This window comes from Drosophila takahashii, chromosome 3R (genome assembly GCF_030179915.1).
Source record: "Drosophila takahashii strain IR98-3 E-12201 chromosome 3R, DtakHiC1v2, whole genome shotgun sequence".
Lineage (NCBI taxonomy): Eukaryota > Metazoa > Arthropoda > Insecta > Diptera > Drosophilidae > Drosophila > Drosophila takahashii.
In genome coordinates, this window is record NC_091681.1 from 37236996 (window position 1) to 37256334 (window position 19339).

General features: G+C 40.5%; 1 protein-coding gene and 1 long non-coding RNA gene across 2 annotated transcripts in view; one reads left to right on the top strand and one right to left on the bottom strand.

The window, feature by feature from the left end:
• The window catches only part of LOC138913377 (uncharacterized), an 84196-nt gene that overhangs the window by 16770 nt on the left and 48087 nt on the right, over positions 1–19339 (bottom strand). The window lies entirely within an intron of this gene.
• On the top strand, positions 419–11628 carry LOC108056268 (odorant receptor 98a). The gene is made up of 4 exons (XM_070217924.1): positions 419–1179; positions 1243–1458; positions 11352–11496; positions 11554–11628. Exons 1-4 carry the CDS (start codon positions 419–421, stop codon positions 11626–11628), a joined length of 1197 nt encoding a protein of 398 aa, XP_070074025.1.

The window sequence follows — 19339 nt, forward strand, 5'->3', positions numbered from 1 at the left end:
GCCACAAATGTTGGAAAAGAAAAGTGTAATTTCCTAAACAAAGCTACATATATAGTTAAAGCATTGTAACACATAAAATCTAGAAAAATAAACACTACAATATATTTGTAATAAAGATTATAAACGAATAAGAAACTCATATTGAAGTGCATTGCAGATAATTACAGAGACAGGAATTCAGAAGTTATTATCTTTTGCTTTGGCCACACAAAATTACAGGTTTCACAAACAAGAGATAATTGGTTATTTTGGGTACGTTGCGTGGGAACTATTGGCAAAAGGGAGGTCAATTAGATTTGCATTTTTGAGAAACTATTTTCTCTGGGAATAATTCTGGGAAATTGGCTGGTATAAGTACAGTATTCTGAGGATAACCACCTGCAGTAAAGAACAGACTTCAAGGAAGAAAAGTATAATAATGTGGTTTAACTATTTGAGGAAACCGACTCCCACGGATCTTTTGACTTCTCCGGAGGCATTTAGATACTTCGAGTACGGGATGTTCTGTATGGGATGGCATACTCCCGCTAAGTTCAAGGCAATTTACTATATTTTTGCCACTCTTATTATTGCCTGGTGTGTTGTCTACTTGCCCATTGGAATCATCATAAGTTTCATAAAGGATCTGAACACCTTTACCCCAAGCGAACTCTTGACAGTTTTGCAGCTATTCTTCAACTCAGTGGGAATGCCTTTCAAAGTGCTATTCTTCAATGTTTATATTTCGAGATTTTACAAGGCCAAGAAGATATTGAGCGAAATGGACAGACGTTGTAATACTTTGAATGAAAGAATCGAAGTGCATCGATGGGTGGTGCGTTGCAATATGGCCTATCTCATCTACCAGATGATCTACACCGCCTACACCATTTCGACTTTTCTTTCGTCCGCTTTGAGTGGAAAGTTGCCCTGGCGTATCTACAATCCATATGTGGATTGGCGAGAGAGTAGGTCGAGTTTTTGGAAGGCTGCTTTGAACGAAACGGCACTTATGTTGTGTAGTGTAACCCAAACCCTGATGAGCGATATATATCCCCTGCTCTATGGTTTGATCCTTAGAGCTCACATCAAACTTTTGCAACTGAGGGTGGAGAAACTTTGTACAGATCCCGAAAAAAGTGATATCGAAAATCAAGAGGATTTGATTAACTGCATCAAGGATCACAAGCTTATTAAGGAGTAAGGATCTTAAAAAATAAATATAACTTTAGTAGATTTAAGATTTACTATATTATTTTTTAGATACGCTGAAATGATACGACCTGCGATTGCCCGCACAATCTTCATTCAGTTTCTTTTGATTGGCATTTGCCTTGGTTTGTCCATGATTAATCTGCTCTTCTTCGCCGATATTTGGACGGGTTTGGCCACCGTGGCCTATATCAATGGTCTGATGGTCCAGACATTCCCCTTTTGCTTCGTGTGTGACCTCATAAAATCGGATTGCGAACGCCTTGAGTTGGCCATATTGTAGCGAACTACGTTTCGAGAGCTGGTGTAATTTGTAGCCTACGTTGAGCACGCGCTGGTTCCGGCATGAGTTACCAGTAGAGGGGGGTCGGGGATAGGTTTTAAAAACGCTGCTACTTGCTCTATAGACGAACAACAAAATCTTATTACTTCACGTGCTAAAGGGTACGAGGATCTCCGCAGGACTAATGGACCGGACTATTGGCTAGCAAAGGACAGACAAGGACGAACAAGGATGTAGTGCCTTTATGTCAGCGGTTGTTCAAGCTGACTTGCCCTCCCTACCATGATCACCATCGACCAGATACATTTATGGCGATCCCTAAAAGGCGACTACACTTTACATGACATATAACATTCGACGACGCATGGCTTCCCTATTGACTCTACTCAACTTTAGATAACATTATAAATTTTATTTTTAAACATAGAATAATCCTATTAAATAACAAAAATTAATTCTAAACAAGTTCATTAGGAACCTAAGAACTGATTAACATTTAGCTTGAAATTAAAATTGCGAATTTAATGACTAAAAATTAAATTTAGCGATCGCTGAATATTTCTGAGTTCATGTAAATAAATGTACAAATGTAGAGAGCGGGTAGAATGGGTAGAATGTAAGTATGTTAAATTATGCCATTATATGTGAGACTTAAAATTTTATTTTATTGAGCAGGGAGTTGTGGTTTGGGTTTTGTGGGGAGGAAATTTTTTGGAATTTGGAGTTTCTTTAAATATTTTTTTTTTTATTACGGCATTTAGTAAGGGGTTAAATTTTAATGTTTGTTGTCTCTTTGGACTTTTGTGTTATTTAAAAAAAGGTAGTTGAGATTCATTACAATGGACTCACTTTGTATCCCACGATGAAGCGCTTCTCGAAGGGGGCCTGTGAAAGAGAACCTCAACTACTTAAGAGATCGATTAAGTTACTCTCGCCTTACTCGTAACCTACAGCGGTACGGTACTCTGCCGTTAAGATATGGGAGAGGGAAGGGAATTGTACATGGAAAGACGGGACTGCTCAGCTCTAATGCATATTTTCCTGTTATTGACCTTCTCTCTTGATTGCTATACTCTTAAAACTACTTAAACTAAATTTCAGCTGTTGATCTGCTCCTAGCGGCGTAAAATGCCGCGTAAAATTCGTTACTTTAAGTTTTTAAATGTAATTAGAAATGATTTTGTATTTGAGGGGTTGATTAATTCATTTTTTTTTTTTTTTGGGCTATATTTCCCTACGGCTTACGGACTGTATTGCCGGTAAATGGACCCTAGCCTAAATTTCGCTGGCTACTGGGCTATTCTACAACATATAAACGTAGATGTAGAAAGTATCAAAAATATGTAGATAATATATATAAATCAAATTCTCGGCGCTTTGGTTGCTGCTGAGGGATCTCGGATTCTGCTGCTGCTGCTGGTGCTGATTGATCGGTTGATGGGTATATAACTTCACTCCTGTTGGCCCTTTTGTTCTCCAGACGCCTCTTACGCCCAAGCCTGGCTTTTGGCGGACCGGGGTTATGTAATTAGGTGCCACCTAAAAACATTACGGCGTTCAAACACCACTTTATCAACTTCTCGCACTCAAAAACTTACCCACTAGGGGTTGGCACTTTAGCACTTGTGTTTTTTTTTTGGTTTTTAAGCCACTTGTAACGGCGATTGCCGGGAATTTTGGAAATTTTGGATTTCCTTTAATTTGTGTAACTTTGATCTTTGCACTTGCAACTAACTTCTTCTTCGGTCCACTGGTAATTTTGGTGTGACTCCAAACGAAATTGACTTCGGGTCGGGACCCTGAGTCCGACCTGTAGCTCAAGCCTACTCACCAATTTGGTGAAGTTTTGGGAGTTCTGGCTCAAGAGACTATATTTTCTACTAAACCATGTAGACCAAACTCTGTTGCCTACTTTTGGGCCGAAAGCAATCTTAGCCAAAAGACAAGCAATCCTACAGTTCCCCCCCACCAAAATCTCACTTGGGGTGAGCTATCGACACAAGGGAGATCCCAGCTTGTCTTATTGTCGCAAGTCTTTCGCGTGGTATTTGCCAATTAACCTTCCCTGGAGGTCCTCAATTTCATAATAGGCCAAACCCAGTTTTTTTCGGATCCTAGACTTTATAAAAACCGGTGCTAGCTTTGAGCTAAAACCCTTTGCGAAGTTGCTTTGCTGGAAGTTCCGGCGAAAGACCTCTTGACCCGGTCTGTAAGACACAATTCGGCTCCGCAAGTTATAAGCCCTTTCATTCCTTTCCCTTTGGGCTTCCATCGAATCCTGAGCCGTACGCCTTATTATGTCTCGCGAGTCATCCTTACTGAACTGTACATTTCTATCCTCTAGCAATCCTAGCTCCCTAATGATTTTATATGATTTTCCATCTACTACCATGTGCTGCCCAAAAACCATTCTGTACGGTGTCGTTTTTATGGCCGAATGAAAACTTGACCTCAACGCGCAACAGATGCTACTAAGTTTACTATCCCAGTTCTTTTGACTCGGATCTATGTACGCCTTGATGGCAGCTAACACCGATCTATTGACCCTTTCTGAGGCGTTGGCTTGTGGAGCGTAAATCGCCGTATAGGAGTGTGCGATCCCATATCTCTCAAGTAAAGCGTTGAACGCCACTGATTTGAACTGCACTCCATTATCGGAAATAATAGTTTCCGGTACGCCAAAACAATGGAAGATTTCTTTTTCAAGGAATGGAAGAATAGCCTCTGTGGTAAATTTCTTTACGGCTTTTAGAAAGGGAAACTTAGATGCATGATCGACTACAATAAAAAGCCCTATATGCCCTTCCGAGCTACGCGGATACGGCCCTAAAAAGTCCACGTAGAGCCTTTGAAAAATCCTTTCAGATTGGCCAGTATTTCCCAAGGCTGGTCTCAAAGTCTGACTGGGATGCTTTGTTGTCTTGCACACTTCGCACCTATTGACAAAATCTTTTACATCTACCGCTAAATTTGGCCAATAGAAATATCTTCTCAAGTTTTCTAACATTTTGGCTATGCCACAGTGTGCTGCTAAGGGATCTTCATGCGTTTTTTTTTAACAAATCTGGAACTAGCTCTTTAGGAAGCCACAGCTTCCAACAGGATTCATCTGCCACTTTCTCGTCTGCAGCGTGCTCAGCGCGACGATAAACAAACCCGTTGCTGACCTTAACCTCACCTAATTGTTGTACTCCTGTGGAAATAGCTGCTTTTAGATCTTCGTAGTTTTTCCCTTTAAACTCACTAGCATCCATATCCACTAAACTAGATATTTCTAAGACCGAAAGGTCTTCCGTAAAAGTCCTTGACAAGGCGTCTGGCACTACATTTTGGCTTCCTTTTCTATGGCTGATTTTGAACTTAAATCCCTGCAGTTTTAGGGCCCATCGTGCAAGACGAGAACTGAGGTCTCCCTGGGACATAAGCCACTTTAAGGACGCGTGATCCGTTATAATTGAAAACTCTTGTCCCTCCACATATGCTCTGAATTTTTTTTGCGCCATAACAGCTGCCAAACACTCCTTCTCTGTGACTGTGTAATTTGATTGACATTTGTTTAGTTTCTTGGACATAAAGGAGATTGGAACTTCGTTTCCCTCGGCGTCGTCCTGCATTAGAACAGCGCCCACTCCAGTGTTGCTTGCATCACAATGGATGGAAAACGGAGCGTCAAAATTTGGGCTATGCAACACAGGGGCCGTACACATGTGTTCTTTCAAGATTTCAAAAGCTTGTTGAGCTTCCTCAGTCCAAGCAAATTTCTTTCTGTTTCTGAGCGTATCGGTAATTGGAGAAGCTAAAGCGGCAAAGTTTTTTATAAATTTATTGTACCAACCCGTCATTCCTAAGAAACGGCGAACCTGTTTCATGGAGCGAGGGCTAGGGAACTCCAGAATTGCGGATATTTTATCTGGGTCTGTGCCTACGGTTCCATGGCCAATCACATGTCCCAAGTATTTAACCTCCTTGATACAAAAATTGCTTTTTTCTACGTTTATGGTCAATTTGGCATTTTGAAGGTGAGACGCAACCTCTTTCAGAACTTCTACATGTCTTTCAAAAGTATCTGAGACTATTAGTAAGTCGTCTAAGTACACAAACACCTCGTTCCTTAGAGACGCTGGGATCACCTTATCCATTAGCCTACACATAGTCTGGGGAGAATTAGATAGCCCAAAGGGCATAACAACAAACTGATAGAGGGGTCTTCCAGGCACTGTGAATGCTGTTTTGTCCCTTGAATTAGCATCTAGCGGGATCTGCCAAAAGGCGTCTTTTAGATCCAAACTAGTTATGAATTCTGCTTTTGGGAGCCTACCTAAAATTCCATTAATAAGTGGCATTGGATATGCGTCTTTAACCGTCACTTCATTCAGCTTTCGGCTATCAATACACAGCCTTACTTTACCAGGTTTCTGGACCAGAACTACTGGTGAGGACCAAGCGCTGGACGACTCCTCTATTACACCTAGCTCTAGCATTCTATCCAGTTCCGCATACATAAGTTTTTCCGTTGCCGGAGATACCGCATAGTGCCTTTGTTTTATGGGTTTTGCTTGAGCCACATCAATGGAGTGTGAGAGTAGTTGGGTCCTTCCCAGACCTTTCGCCGCGTACGACGGGAAAAGCTTAATTGCACGAAGTAGCGCTTGCTGCTGGTCAGGCAAGAGCTCACGAGATATTGGCTCTTCTAATGCTGCCACTATTGGATTGTTGCCCCGGAAGGCTTCGGGTAATAACTGGAAATGCTTCCAAAAATCTATTCCTAGATACAAATCTCCTGCTAGGGATGGTACTATATAGAAGGTTAGTGTTTTCTTTTCGCCCCGGAAGGACACTTCTGTAGTTAGCCGACCACTTATCGGTTGGGATTGCCCGTCTGCTGTTCGAATTCCTGCTGTTATTCTAGAGTATTTTATATTTAGTTCTGGTAGCTCTGCAGCCAGACTCCCACCTATGCAGCTGACTGACGCTCCAGTGTCCAGTAAACCAACTACCATTTTGCCCAAAATTTCAACCTGCGCGTAAGGCCTGAAATCGTTAAGTTGCCCCACTATGGCTGAGAGCAACAGCTTGCGTTCTTTCTTTTTTAAACATTTGTAATTGTCCCTACGGCTTGTTGAACGAGTGGTATGATTGCTCTCTAACTCAGTTTTGGAAGAAATCTGGGCAGTTGATTTTGGTTTTGGGGTTAGTGAAGTGAATCTAGTTGGTCGGTCATCGTTGCCTTCGAGACCATCTGTTTGCGTGCCTTTGTGGCACGCTCTGCTGAGTTTTTTGACGGGTGGCACTTGATGCAGGTATGACTGTACTGGCCGTCTTCTCCGCATCCGAAACAATACACCCGCTTCGGTACTGGGCACTTGGTATGTGGATGTCCCTTTTCTTTACAGTTCCAACATCGCAGATTTATGGCCGCTAACTCTTGATCTTCATCAGACTCTTCGCTCTCTGTTACTGTCTCTACCTGACATTGCACCTCACAGACTTGCCTCCTGGGTGGTCCGTGGCGCGGTGTAAATCCTTGCGGCTTTCCTACGGTTTGCATAAAAATTTCTCGGGTCCTTACTAGTCGTCTTAATTCTTGCACAGTTCGGGTATGCTCATACAAAATCTCATGTTGGACTTCTGGAAGGAGGTTCGCCCGCAAAGTTTCAACCATTGCTTGCTCTGACATTGGTTGCGACAGTCTATCTGCAAGGGCAGCGATTATCCTATGGAAATCATCGAAAGTTTCGTTTCCCCGTTGCTTCCTTTGGTCTATTTCCGCTCGAATGTTCCTGTCAGTTCTATCGTCTTTGAATTGGCCTTTAAGTCCTTCAACTAACTCGAACCAACGCACTGCAGATACGCTTTTATGAAAACGCCAATACCAATCGCTCGCGATTCCGTCAAACAGCAAATTAGCATTCTGAGCCACTAGCTCAAGATTTCCCTCCAATGATTGTCCTGCTAAAGCTTCTACTCTGTATATAAAGTCTTCGACAGTCATTGGCCCTTTTCCTGAGAAGCGTAGCTTCCAACCAACCATGATTTGAGCAATCTTATCTGGCCTTAAGGAGCTGCTTGCTGAGGCAGGCGAATAATTGCTACTACGATTCTGACCTAGATTTGGTGGACCTTGAGGATCGGTATTACCTTGGTTATACATCGGGTCTAACATTATCTGGTTAGGCGAAAAATTTGCCGCTTGGGCTTGCGAATTCCCTGCGAACGCTTGGGTCATGGTTCTTGTTTGTTGCGCCAAAGCATCAGCGAAACATTTTGTTTGCTGGGCCAATGCAGTCGTTAAGGCTTCTGAAATGGCTACCCTGATAGTTTCGGCCATTGCCGACTGAAAATCAGTTGGAGGTTCAGTCGGGGCTGAAGGCGGTTGTTGGTCGTTACCAGTAGGCATTGTGATGTCGCTTGATGGTTTGCCTTGATTAGCTTTCGACCTAGTTACTACGTTAAGTGGCACTATTGGAGTTTTGGTTCTCGAGCCAGAAGGTTTAGTTGGAGTATCAACTGCTAAATTCTCCGCTGATGCGAATGATAGTGAGCTAGAGCAGACAGGACAGATTTTTGTTTTCCCCGCTTTTGTAGCGAAGCAATTTCGGTGAAAATCGTGACCGCACCTTGCGTGTAGCAATTGGATCGGAAAGGAAATAGGTTTTGCGCAGATCTGACAAACGTTCTCTACTATTTTATTTAGATCTTCTGTGCTGTGTGCTAGGGACATTTCAACAAAACCTACAGCTCCGGAATCTTGCAATAATAATTAAAAAAAAATATCTACCTAATAATAAAAATAAATAAATAAAATAAATAAATAATAGTAAGCAAAAATAATAAATAAACAAAACATAAATAAATAAATAATTAATCGAAAAAAAATCAGAATAAAACTTTCAAAATTTGGGGTGCCATGCAATCGTTTTCTGCTATCTTTTTGTAAAGTTCCTTGTCCTGCTAAGCCCTGTCGGTAATGAAATTTAATACTATTGACTCTAAAAATTTTTAATAATAAAATGGAATTACAAGTGGAAGATGACGTTTTCAGATGACGAACTATTACACAAAAACAATAAAAAGGTTCACCTCAAGGCAAACGGCAACAAGAGGCTCCTGTAATATATGGATTTCCATGTAACAGATTCACTAATCTTACATTTAACATCTTGTATCAAATAACTTTTTGCAACTTGTATTATATACAGACTATACCAGACACACCAGGCAAACGGCCAAAAGTGTTCTGTACAATTCCGCCTAAAACTCCACTACAAAAAGATTAATACGCAAAACAAAAATAAATTACAAAATAAAATTTGACTAGAAAGGTGAAAGATATCGTTTTCAGATGACGATCTATTAACGAAAATACCTACTTAATCGGTTCACCGCATGGCAAAACGGCAACATCCGGCTCCTATTGTTCAGATTCTCGAAAACAGACTCTTAATCTTACATTTAACATCTGGTATTAATAAAATTCTTGAACTTCGCATAAAACACAGACTATACCAGATACACCAGGCAACCGGCAACAAGTGTTCTGTACAATTCTATATTAAACTTCAGTACAAAAAAAATTAATACTTCCCACGCTAAAAGACGGGATGGCAAATTTATTAAGCCAATAAACAACGCCCTATGCGTAAGTTTAATTAGGTAGCGGCGTTAAAGCTAAATAGCTAAAACTTTTCCAGCGGCCTAATAGTATGCAAGGAGTTTTGATCCGTAAATCACTCCTCGCCGCACCTAATCTAGAGGATGAATGCTGTGGAGATTCTCTTGACTAACGTCTGATGTTACTGACGGTTTTAAATAAATATATTTTTTCTTTTTATGGATCTGGCCTTGCCGGATCGATCTGTCGCCATGACAGAATCGGGCCACACACGTTTGGGCGCCAAATAAGTTTATTGTTATATATTAGAATACTGTAGCGAACTACGTTTCGAGAGCTGGTGTAATTTGTAGCCTACGTTGAGCACGCGCTGGTTCCGGCATGAGTTACCAGTAGAGGGGGGTCGGGGATAGGTTTTAAAAACGCTGCTACTTGCTCTATAGACGAACAACAAAATCTTATTACTTCACGTGCTAAAGGGTACGAGGATCTCCGCAGGACTAATGGACCGGACTATTGGCTAGCAAAGGACAGACAAGGACGAACAAGGATGTAGTGCCTTTATGTCAGCGGTTGTTCAAGCTGACTTGCCCTCCCTACCATGATCACCATCGACCAGATACATTTATGGCGATCCCTAAAAGGCGACTACACTTTACATGACATATAACATTCGACGACGCATGGCTTCCCTATTGACTCTACTCAACTTTAGATAACATTATAAATTTTATTTTTAAACATAGAATAATCCTATTAAATAACAAAAATTAATTCTAAACAAGTTCATTAGGAACCTAAGAACTGATTAACATTTAGCTTGAAATTAAAATTGCGAATTTAATGACTAAAAATTAAATTTAGCGATCGCTGAATATTTCTGAGTTCATGTAAATAAATGTACAAATGTAGAGAGCGGGTAGAATGGGTAGAATGTAAGTATGTTAAATTATGCCATTATATGTGAGACTTAAAATTTTATTTTATTGAGCAGGGAGTTGTGGTTTGGGTTTTGTGGGGAGGAAATTTTTTGGAATTTGGAGTTTCTTTAAATATTTTTTTTTTTATTACGGCATTTAGTAAGGGGTTAAATTTTAATGTTTGTTGTCTCTTTGGACTTTTGTGTTATTTAAAAAAAGGTAGTTGAGATTCATTACAATGGACTCACTTTGTATCCCACGATGAAGCGCTTCTCGAAGGGGGCCTGTGAAAGAGAACCTCAACTACTTAAGAGATCGATTAAGTTACTCTCGCCTTACTCGTAACCTACAGCGGTACGGTACTCTGCCGTTAAGATATGGGAGAGGGAAGGGAATTGTACATGGAAAGACGGGACTGCTCAGCTCTAATGCATATTTTCCTGTTATTGACCTTCTCTCTTGATTGCTATACTCTTAAAACTACTTAAACTAAATTTCAGCTGTTGATCTGCTCCTAGCGGCGTAAAATGCCGCGTAAAATTCGTTACTTTAAGTTTTTAAATGTAATTAGAAATGATTTTGTATTTGAGGGGTTGATTAATTCATTTTTTTTTTTTTTGGGCTATATTTCCCTACGGCTTACGGACTGTATTGCCGGTAAATGGACCCTAGCCTAAATTTCGCTGGCTACTGGGCTATTCTACAACATATAAACGTAGATGTAGAAAGTATCAAAAATATGTAGATAATATATATAAATCAAATTCTCGGCGCTTTGGTTGCTGCTGAGGGATCTCGGATTCTGCTGCTGCTGCTGGTGCTGATTGATCGGTTGATGGGTATATAACTTCACTCCTGTTGGCCCTTTTGTTCTCCAGACGCCTCTTACGCCCAAGCCTGGCTTTTGGCGGACCGGGGTTATGTAATTAGGTGCCACCTAAAAACATTACGGCGTTCAAACACCACTTTATCAACTTCTCGCACTCAAAAACTTACCCACTAGGGGTTGGCACTTTAGCACTTGTGTTTTTTTTTTGGTTTTTAAGCCACTTGTAACGGCGATTGCCGGGAATTTTGGAAATTTTGGATTTCCTTTAATTTGTGTAACTTTGATCTTTGCACTTGCAACTAACTTCTTCTTCGGTCCACTGGTAATTTTGGTGTGACTCCAAACGAAATTGACTTCGGGTCGGGACCCTGAGTCCGACCTGTAGCTCAAGCCTACTCACCAATTTGGTGAAGTTTTGGGAGTTCTGGCTCAAGAGACTATATTTTCTACTAAACCATGTAGACCAAACTCTGTTGCCTACTTTTGGGCCGAAAGCAATCTTAGCCAAAAGACAAGCAATCCTACAATATTCCATTCCAACTGGATGCATACAAGTCGCAGATACAAAACATCTTTAATCTATTTCTTGAAGAGCTCCCAAAAATCAATTGCTTTTACAGCCGGCTCTATTTTTCCCATCTCCACGAACTCAAATATTCAGGTAGGTTTGAACTTTAATATATTGAAACTTTAAAAGCTTAGCTACTTATTTTTTCAGGTGGCTAAGCTGGCTTTTTCGGTAGTCACATTTGTAAATCAACTAAACATTGCTGACAGATTGACAAAAACATAGTTTGCAGCTCAGAATATTTCGATTAATTAAGAGAATTGCATGAAAATCTCTTTTATCTTGCATGTGCCTTTAGCTTTATTAATTTCAATTAACTTTTTTTTCTTTTAGTTCAAATAAGGCATTCCCTTTTAGGCCATCTCTGTGGTCACCTTTGTGAGCCGCATCCCAAAAAGCTGACAGCTTGAAGAAGGATTAGACCCAAACTACCGACACAAATGACCTAAGTACACATGCACTCTGCTTAGCTCTAAAATCAATTTAGCCTAACCGCAACGAAAACATATAGATAACAGCAAGGACTACCAAATATTGTGGGCTATCTAGGGCAAGTTGATGGGAAAACAGAAAACAAGTAAATAAACAAACAAACAAACCGGCTTTCGGGGGGCAGGGAATGATGATGGCAAAGTCAATTAAAATTCAGGAAAATTAATTGCTTTAAATACGCATAGAATTGATTTACAAATTCGCCAAGGACATCGTAAACAAGAAATCTGTTTTAATTGCGGTTGAGCTGAGAGCCGAGGACTTCAGACTACCAATACCAAAAACCAGACTCCAGAAATCCCATGACCCATTCCTTGAGACCCAGCTGAGAAGTTCAAAGTCTAGCCGCTAGCGAAAATGTTCTTGTCTTTGATGTGCAGGCAAAATGTCTGGAAATGGGTGCTTGGAGGTCGGAAGATGGCTGCGGATCCCCAGCAAGATTTACATAAACCAAAAATGGAGGCCAAGGCAAAATTGCGAGTTGCAGAGCGCTCAGCTCATATTTAATGGGCACCGCAGCGAAAGGCCTGCGGAAAATTAATTTGCATTTTTCCCCAAACAACAAGGTTGGCATACATTTGCAATTGAGTTTGTACATAGTTTTCCACCGCCGACACAAGTTTTCACTTGCCCAATTCACTGGGGCATTTTGGTGGGGTTCGTTGGGCGCCAAAAACTTAGTTCGCACCAATGGCCAACAACAACAAGAGCAGGAGGCCTTACACAGAAAAAAATTTGGTATTCTACCTTATTTCATATCAATAAAAAAGTCAAATTTATGATTCAATTTTATCAACTTGATATGTTAAAAATACTGTTTTAAATACCAAATGTTGTATTTCTTTAAGAAATATTATACCATATCAAAATGATATGAAAACCTCGATCTTTGAGAAGATCAGATTTTGTAATTTTTTTTTCTGTGTACACATTTACCCCGAAGTCCCTGTTTCCAGCCGCCAAAAAGGATGCGCAGGCGGTTTTCTTACACAAATGCTCGGCACGCGTAGACGCATTAAATCAAATTAAAAGCCCCGCCAAAAGAAGAAGTGACAAAACCGCAGGTAAATCCCATTTTAAATACAAATAGCATGCGTACTCCTGGAGGGCATCCTTCTGTCTCTCTGTCTGCCGTGAGTGGTTTTGCGGATTTCCCGCAAGGACTCATCCCCCTCCTGCTATTTCCTCCTGTTTTTTACTCCTGGTCGCTGGCATACATTTTTCCGCAGCTTAGCGGGCGGTGCTTGTAATCTTTAAGTTTAAGTTGATTGTACGACACACTCACAGATAGGAAAAAAAAAGATAGAGGGAGAGAGGACGAAACACGATCCTGGTAAAGTGCTTTAAATAAAAATTTGTGGGCCTGTCTTAGCGAGGTGGCAAATGTGTTTGTCTGTTCTGTTCTGTTGTATAAGCCAAAGGCTAAGGGTTGACTTCGCTGCTAACTCTTTGGAGTTTTTCGGTCGGGAATTGCTTTTAGCGTAATTGCAGGAATTCCCCGAAGGAGCAAAGGTGGGCCTCCCCAGTGCCTCCTTTCGTTTTTAGGCCGTGCCGCTTTTCAATAAAGCCGACTCTTCGTGGGTTTTGCACTCCTCCTATTTTGCTATGCGGGTTTTTTATTAGTTTTTAACCTTAGGGAGGCGGGGAAACTGCAATGCAAACTCCATCATCGCTCGCCTGGGGGAGATCGACCAAAATCAACTCGTTCAATCAATCAGACGATCAATCAAAAAATTCAATCACCATCAATTGCAGGCGGGGCAACATAAACAAACGGCTATGGTGTGGTAGAAAAATATAGCACAGATTCCGGCTCATTCATTAACCCGACCAAAACCCTTTGGATCAAAAAATAAAAAATCCAAAAAAGAGAGCAAGCCGAAAATTGCAAATCGGCAATTCAGTTCAGTTCAGGTCGGCTTAGCTTACTTGACTATTCAGGGAAAAAACGTTTTCAACTTTTTATATCCCTTACTCGTAGAGTAAAAGGGTATATTAAATTCGCGAAAAAGTATGTAACGGGTAGATGGGAGTTTTCCTACGCTATTTTGTTGTGTTCAATTATACTTATTAAAATGTAGAAGAATTTTTTTAATCGGATTATTTATTAAAAAGTTATGAGCCAAGGAAATAATGAAATTCAAGCAGTGCAAGCAGTCGCTTGCACTTCCTTTGCCTGAGTAACGGGTATCTAATAGTCGAGTTACATTATTGTTCTCTCTCTCTTTTTCTCTCTGTAGTTTACCAAAGTTTTCTTCTTTTTAGCTCATGACTTTGGAGTACATGTGTGTGATTCTGGGTGTGCGGGTTGTAAAAATCACTTTTTAAAGCATTTTGGGCTGGGCGACAGATACACGCATTGAAGCGTGGGCACTTTTGCGTTTTCCAGGACGAAAACAGGGGGAACAGGGGAACGCAGGACGAAGAACCAAAGGGGCTGGCAGCAGCAGTCAGCCAGCATATTTATTTTATTCCAGCTCGTTCTGGCAGTGCATAAAACTGTTTTTAACATGTTCTGCCGCTGCTGCCGCTCCTGCTGCTCCTGTTCTTGTGTTGGCAGTCGTCCTTTTTATGCCAACTGTAAGCGATCCGCATGAAAACTGACACAAATACGGGGCCGCCGTATACGCCGAAGCTAAAGTGCTGAGGGCCGAGGGGCGAAATGGCGGAAGCCGAGTGTTGGACAAGCAGATTTAAACCGTTACGGTTTACCTGCCACCATACCATCACCACCATGCAAACCTGTAAACACATATACACTCATAGAAATTTTTACCCTAGATCGCCCTAAAAAACTGACTTTTCGCCCGTGGATTTAGAAAATCGCCCATAAATCGTATCCGCTGGCGATTCGCCCGTGTATTTAGAAAAATTTTCTAAAAAATCCCGATGGAAATTTGGTTTAATTTAGGGTGATTTTTCTTGAAATAAGAAATATTTTCCTGTTTTTAGGGTGATTTGCCCTAATTTTAAGGTGTATTTTTCTAAAATTAAGGGCGAATTTTCTGTTTTTAAAGGCAAATGCCCTAAAAAATTAGACAAATTAAAAGAAATCGTGTTTGAGCATGCTTAACTGAATTTGGGAAGCATGTTTTTTTTTTTAATCGTCTATATTCTGGGACTGCTGCTTTAATTAAACAACACCGGCGGAGGACACCGTTTCATATTATTGTATTGGTGTGTAGCTTATATGGGAGCTGCGTTAAGAGGGGGGCCCGATCTATACAGCACAGCCGTTAGAACTGAAAAATCATGTTTGTAAACGAATTAGGGAAATAAATATGAGGAGAAAAAACAACTTACTTTTTTTGGTCGTTGCGAGAATCGAACCCACGACCTCTCGGTTTAGAGTCTAACGTCCTACCGCTGCACCACAGACCCATCGCGCAAGACGACGAACAAACTCTGCACACATCTTATTTTCTTGAGGTCTACGTTATAATATGACTAAAGGCAACTAAACCGTATATTTTTTTCCTGACGACTGTGACAATTAGTCCCGTTTTCTTGCCCGCAAACACAAAGTATGCTTTTAACTCAGAACTTCCATACGTTTTTAAGGTTTAAAGACTACTTTAATTTAAAATTCGGAAGAAAAAATGTCCTCAGTATTATGTTTACAAAAAAAAAAAAACATAAAAATCATGTTGAATCACACAGGGTTCGAACCCACAACCCCACGACCTTAGTCCTCATATAGCAAAGTTGAAAGCGCAAGTGATTAGACCGCTGGGCTACCGAATTTCACACTTTTGGAGTGATTTTTAAGGCGAATCGCCCTTGTATTGAGAAAAATTTTAGGAAAAAAATTAGGGCAATTCGCCGTTGGATTTAGAAAAGGTCAAAACGAAGCAAATCGAAAAAAATCGCCCTAAATATTAGAAAAATAGAAAAATTAACCCTAAAAATATTTTTTTATGGTCACCTGCTCTAAATTTATGGCAAATTTGTCGTGAAAATAGAAAATTTTTCTCATTTCAAGGGCGAAAATTTTTTAAGGGCGATTTTCTAAAATGTAGAAAATTATTTTTATGAGTGTATGTAAATACATACATATATATATTTAAATAAAACGCTTTCGCAGGACAACGCCGCACTTTGCGCAATCACAGGCCAGTCGCTGGGGCAGTTTTCAGTTCACTTTTCCACCCGAGCGCAGAATGGCAGGCGACGGCTGAGTGAAACAGCTTCCATTGATTTCACACAGCTTTGGCGAAGAAAAACACATATAAAAGCCGTTGCAGTGCCACACAAAAAAAGCTGAGCATTATAAAAAAGAGTGGGAATTTGGTGTAGGTGGAGTGTAACGACTGAAAGTTACTCCAGGATAAAATGTCCAGAAAAAATATTAATAAACAATAAATATGCAACAAAAACGCATAGTACAAGTTTATATAATTTTTACAACATATACCTACTAAACACTCATTTTTTAATGGTTAATTATTTTTATATTTAGTAATATTTATATTACCAAAGAATTCATCGAATAGCTAAAAATAATCAAAGTTATATGTGGTCTTTGCTCACCTTATCCCCCGCCACTTAGTCAAATAAGGACAAATATACCCTTGTATCCCCAGGAATACCTGTTATAAAAGAAAAGACCCCCCACACACACACAAACACACCCCCACAACACGAAACACGAATGCAAATACAAATAGCGCTACAAATGAGAAGAAGAGGGGGCTGAAAAAAGGCGGTAAGAGAAAATGTTGTCGTCACGTGGCCGCCGCATAAGCTGAAATGAGTTACATCAAATGCTTTTGGCTTTCACAGGAAATGGCAGCGCAATACATTTTTATTTACATCTAAGGACAGTGCAGGGTACAAGTAAAGTGAGAAGAGGAGAGGGGGGAGAAGCCATTAAGGAATTGCTCGGCAATTGAAATGGCCAAGTCAAATAAAAGGTAGCCAGACATTCAAGGGGAGAAAAGGGTGGGGGGTTTGTCATGCATTTGATTAAAATTAAAAAAAACTCGGACCAAGGCAAGGCTTTGATGTAAGTAGAAGACCACAGAGTGCCATATCAGCGGGATATCCTTTGGGTTTCCTCTTTTTTCCACGTTTTCCAATCTGTAGTCTCCAACCCCTGACATTGATTTATGTAAGGTAACTTAATGAAAAGACCATCGTTCGATAAAGCTAAGCGAAAACAAATTACAAGGTATTAGTTCTTTGCACAGGAGTGCCGCTTTGCTGCGTTACGCATACGCCGCGTTGTCCGCTACTCAAGACAGAGAGAGAGCGCCTCAATCCATCATCAATTACGATTAAATCCATCAGGAATTATGCGTCAAATTGATTGAAAGTCAGTTGGCACATTCTAGCCAGGGGTTGGCTGGGGGACACACTGAATTATGGCATTAAATCAATTTTCCTTTAGTTAAATCAATGGAGCAACTATTGCGCCAGAGTAGCAGACCAGCAACTTGGGACATTGGCCCCGGCTTTTGGCATTAGCATTAGCCTGGGCCGTCACTCAAAGTCAGAGCAACTGAACTGAAGAACTGGAAGCTGTAGCTGTAGCTCGGAGAACTCGGAGCAACTTAAATCGCCCAGACTCAGACTCGCCGGCTCGAGTGACGGCACAAAACTTTTGCCAGGCCAATAAAGTACGGCCAAGCCAATCTCCTGGAGGAGAGCCAGTAGTCCAAGGCAGTGAAACCCAGTGACGCATCGACCTGTAGTCTCGTCTCCTCTGCGGACTAAGGAATGAAAATATTTTCTTGCAATTGCAAAATAGAAAAAAAGAAAGGAAAGCATAAAAAAGCAAACCCAATGAACAGAGGGAAAACTGCAAATCGCAGCAGATCCGAGTGTCTGAAGTCTAAAGTCTGGATGCTGGATTCTGGAGTCTCTGCAAGCGGAGCGCGTCAATTGACTGCAATAATTCTGGAAAATGTGCAAAGTGTAAGGCTGTAAGACTGTCCGACTGTCGGACTGCCAAGTAATTTATTTATCAAGTTTCAAGCTGCAGCTTGAAAACTTAATACGCCGCCAAATTGAATGCAACACAGGAGGAGAAGGAGAAACTATCTTAAATTTCACACTGCCCGTGTAATCACAGAAAATTCTACACTAAAGCCCTCCGATCATCGTTGACTTTGGTCACTGGCCAGGCCAGCCAATTTGCACTTTACCACAAAATTCAATTTACGCATCCTGCAATGCAGCAAAATCCTGATCCTGATCCCGGCCAGTAAGTAGCAGTTCATGCGTGAACCTGACAAGGACACCCGCAGCCGCACCCACATGCCTGTAAGGGCAAATAAAAAAAAGGGAAAATGGGCAAATAAAAAATGCGACAAAAACACACACACAAACGAGAATCCTTTGTGCAAAGTATCGGAATGACATTTATGCTGAATGACATATGAGATGCTGAGGACTTGACAACTTTTCTTTATCGCCCCCCCGCTATGAAAAGCGCCAATCAAACCACTTGAACCACCACCAACCACCCATTACAAATATTTGCTGAACGCAATAACAAGCTCGATTCGAGTGCAATGGCGAACAAAAGGGAAAGTGTGGTAACTGGTGGCTACTTTTTAAAGAGGGGCTTTCATTAGGCCCCCTATTCCATGGGGCCCTTGGTCGCGTTCTTGGCCCACTTGTCATGCATTGACAGGTCGGCCCTGAATATGCCAATTGAATGTAGTCTAATCGAAGCGCAATATTCAATATAAATAATTGATGCGCACTTTTTCTAGTGTGTGGGTGGTGCAATTCAGTCGACAGCGGCGATAAAAACAATGGCAATACCAAACCAGCCAGCTGCTGCAATGGCAAAACAATTTTGCATACGCCCCTAAATGCATTGGTGAACGGTGACGATCAACTGATTAGATTATCTATTTTTATTGAATTTTGTGTGGCACAAAACATCAAAATTGAATAGTAACTAAACATTTAAATTGAGTATTTAATGTGTAAAAAGTAGTTTGTTCACTTAAAATAAAATAATTGGTAAAATAATTAACAAAAAATAATTAAATAAAATAATAAATAAGAAAAGTGTTAAACTAGAATTTTGAAAAAGCTTTAAAGGTGTCTAAAGGATGGCACAATATATTTCGAAACTAAAAGACCACTTGAATAATGTAAATACTTTAAATTATCTAGAGTTTTGAAATCACTTTTAAAGGCATCTAAAATTATGCAACAATATATTTTGAAGTCAGGAAACCTTTTGTTTTATTTTACTGCATACTTTTAGGCAGCTTTATAATAGTTTTTTAGAACGAAAGAGTTATACAAATCCCAGAATTCATTATTCGTTTTTAGTCCTATTTCTTTGACCTCAACTGTATGTCGGTACTTGGCAAAGGCAGGTCCTTGTGCGCCTCCTATTGCCCACTGATTGATGTCCTTTTGGCCGTTGTTGCCATTGTTCTTGTTGTTCTCGCAAATTGGTTTCTATTGGGTCATATGTGCG

Bases quoted from the DNA above. Each gene is read 5' to 3' on its own strand.
- LOC108056268 (XM_070217924.1), top strand. From the start codon at position 419: ATGTGGTTTAACTATTTGAGGAAACCGACTCCCACGGATCTTTTGACT. The intron at 1,180-1,242 runs GTAAGGATCTTA...ATTATTTTTTAG, and splicing joins GATCACAAGCTTATTAAGGA to ATACGCTGAAATGATACGAC. The intron at 11,497-11,553 runs GTAGGTTTGAAC...TTATTTTTTCAG, and splicing joins CCACGAACTCAAATATTCAG to GTGGCTAAGCTGGCTTTTTC.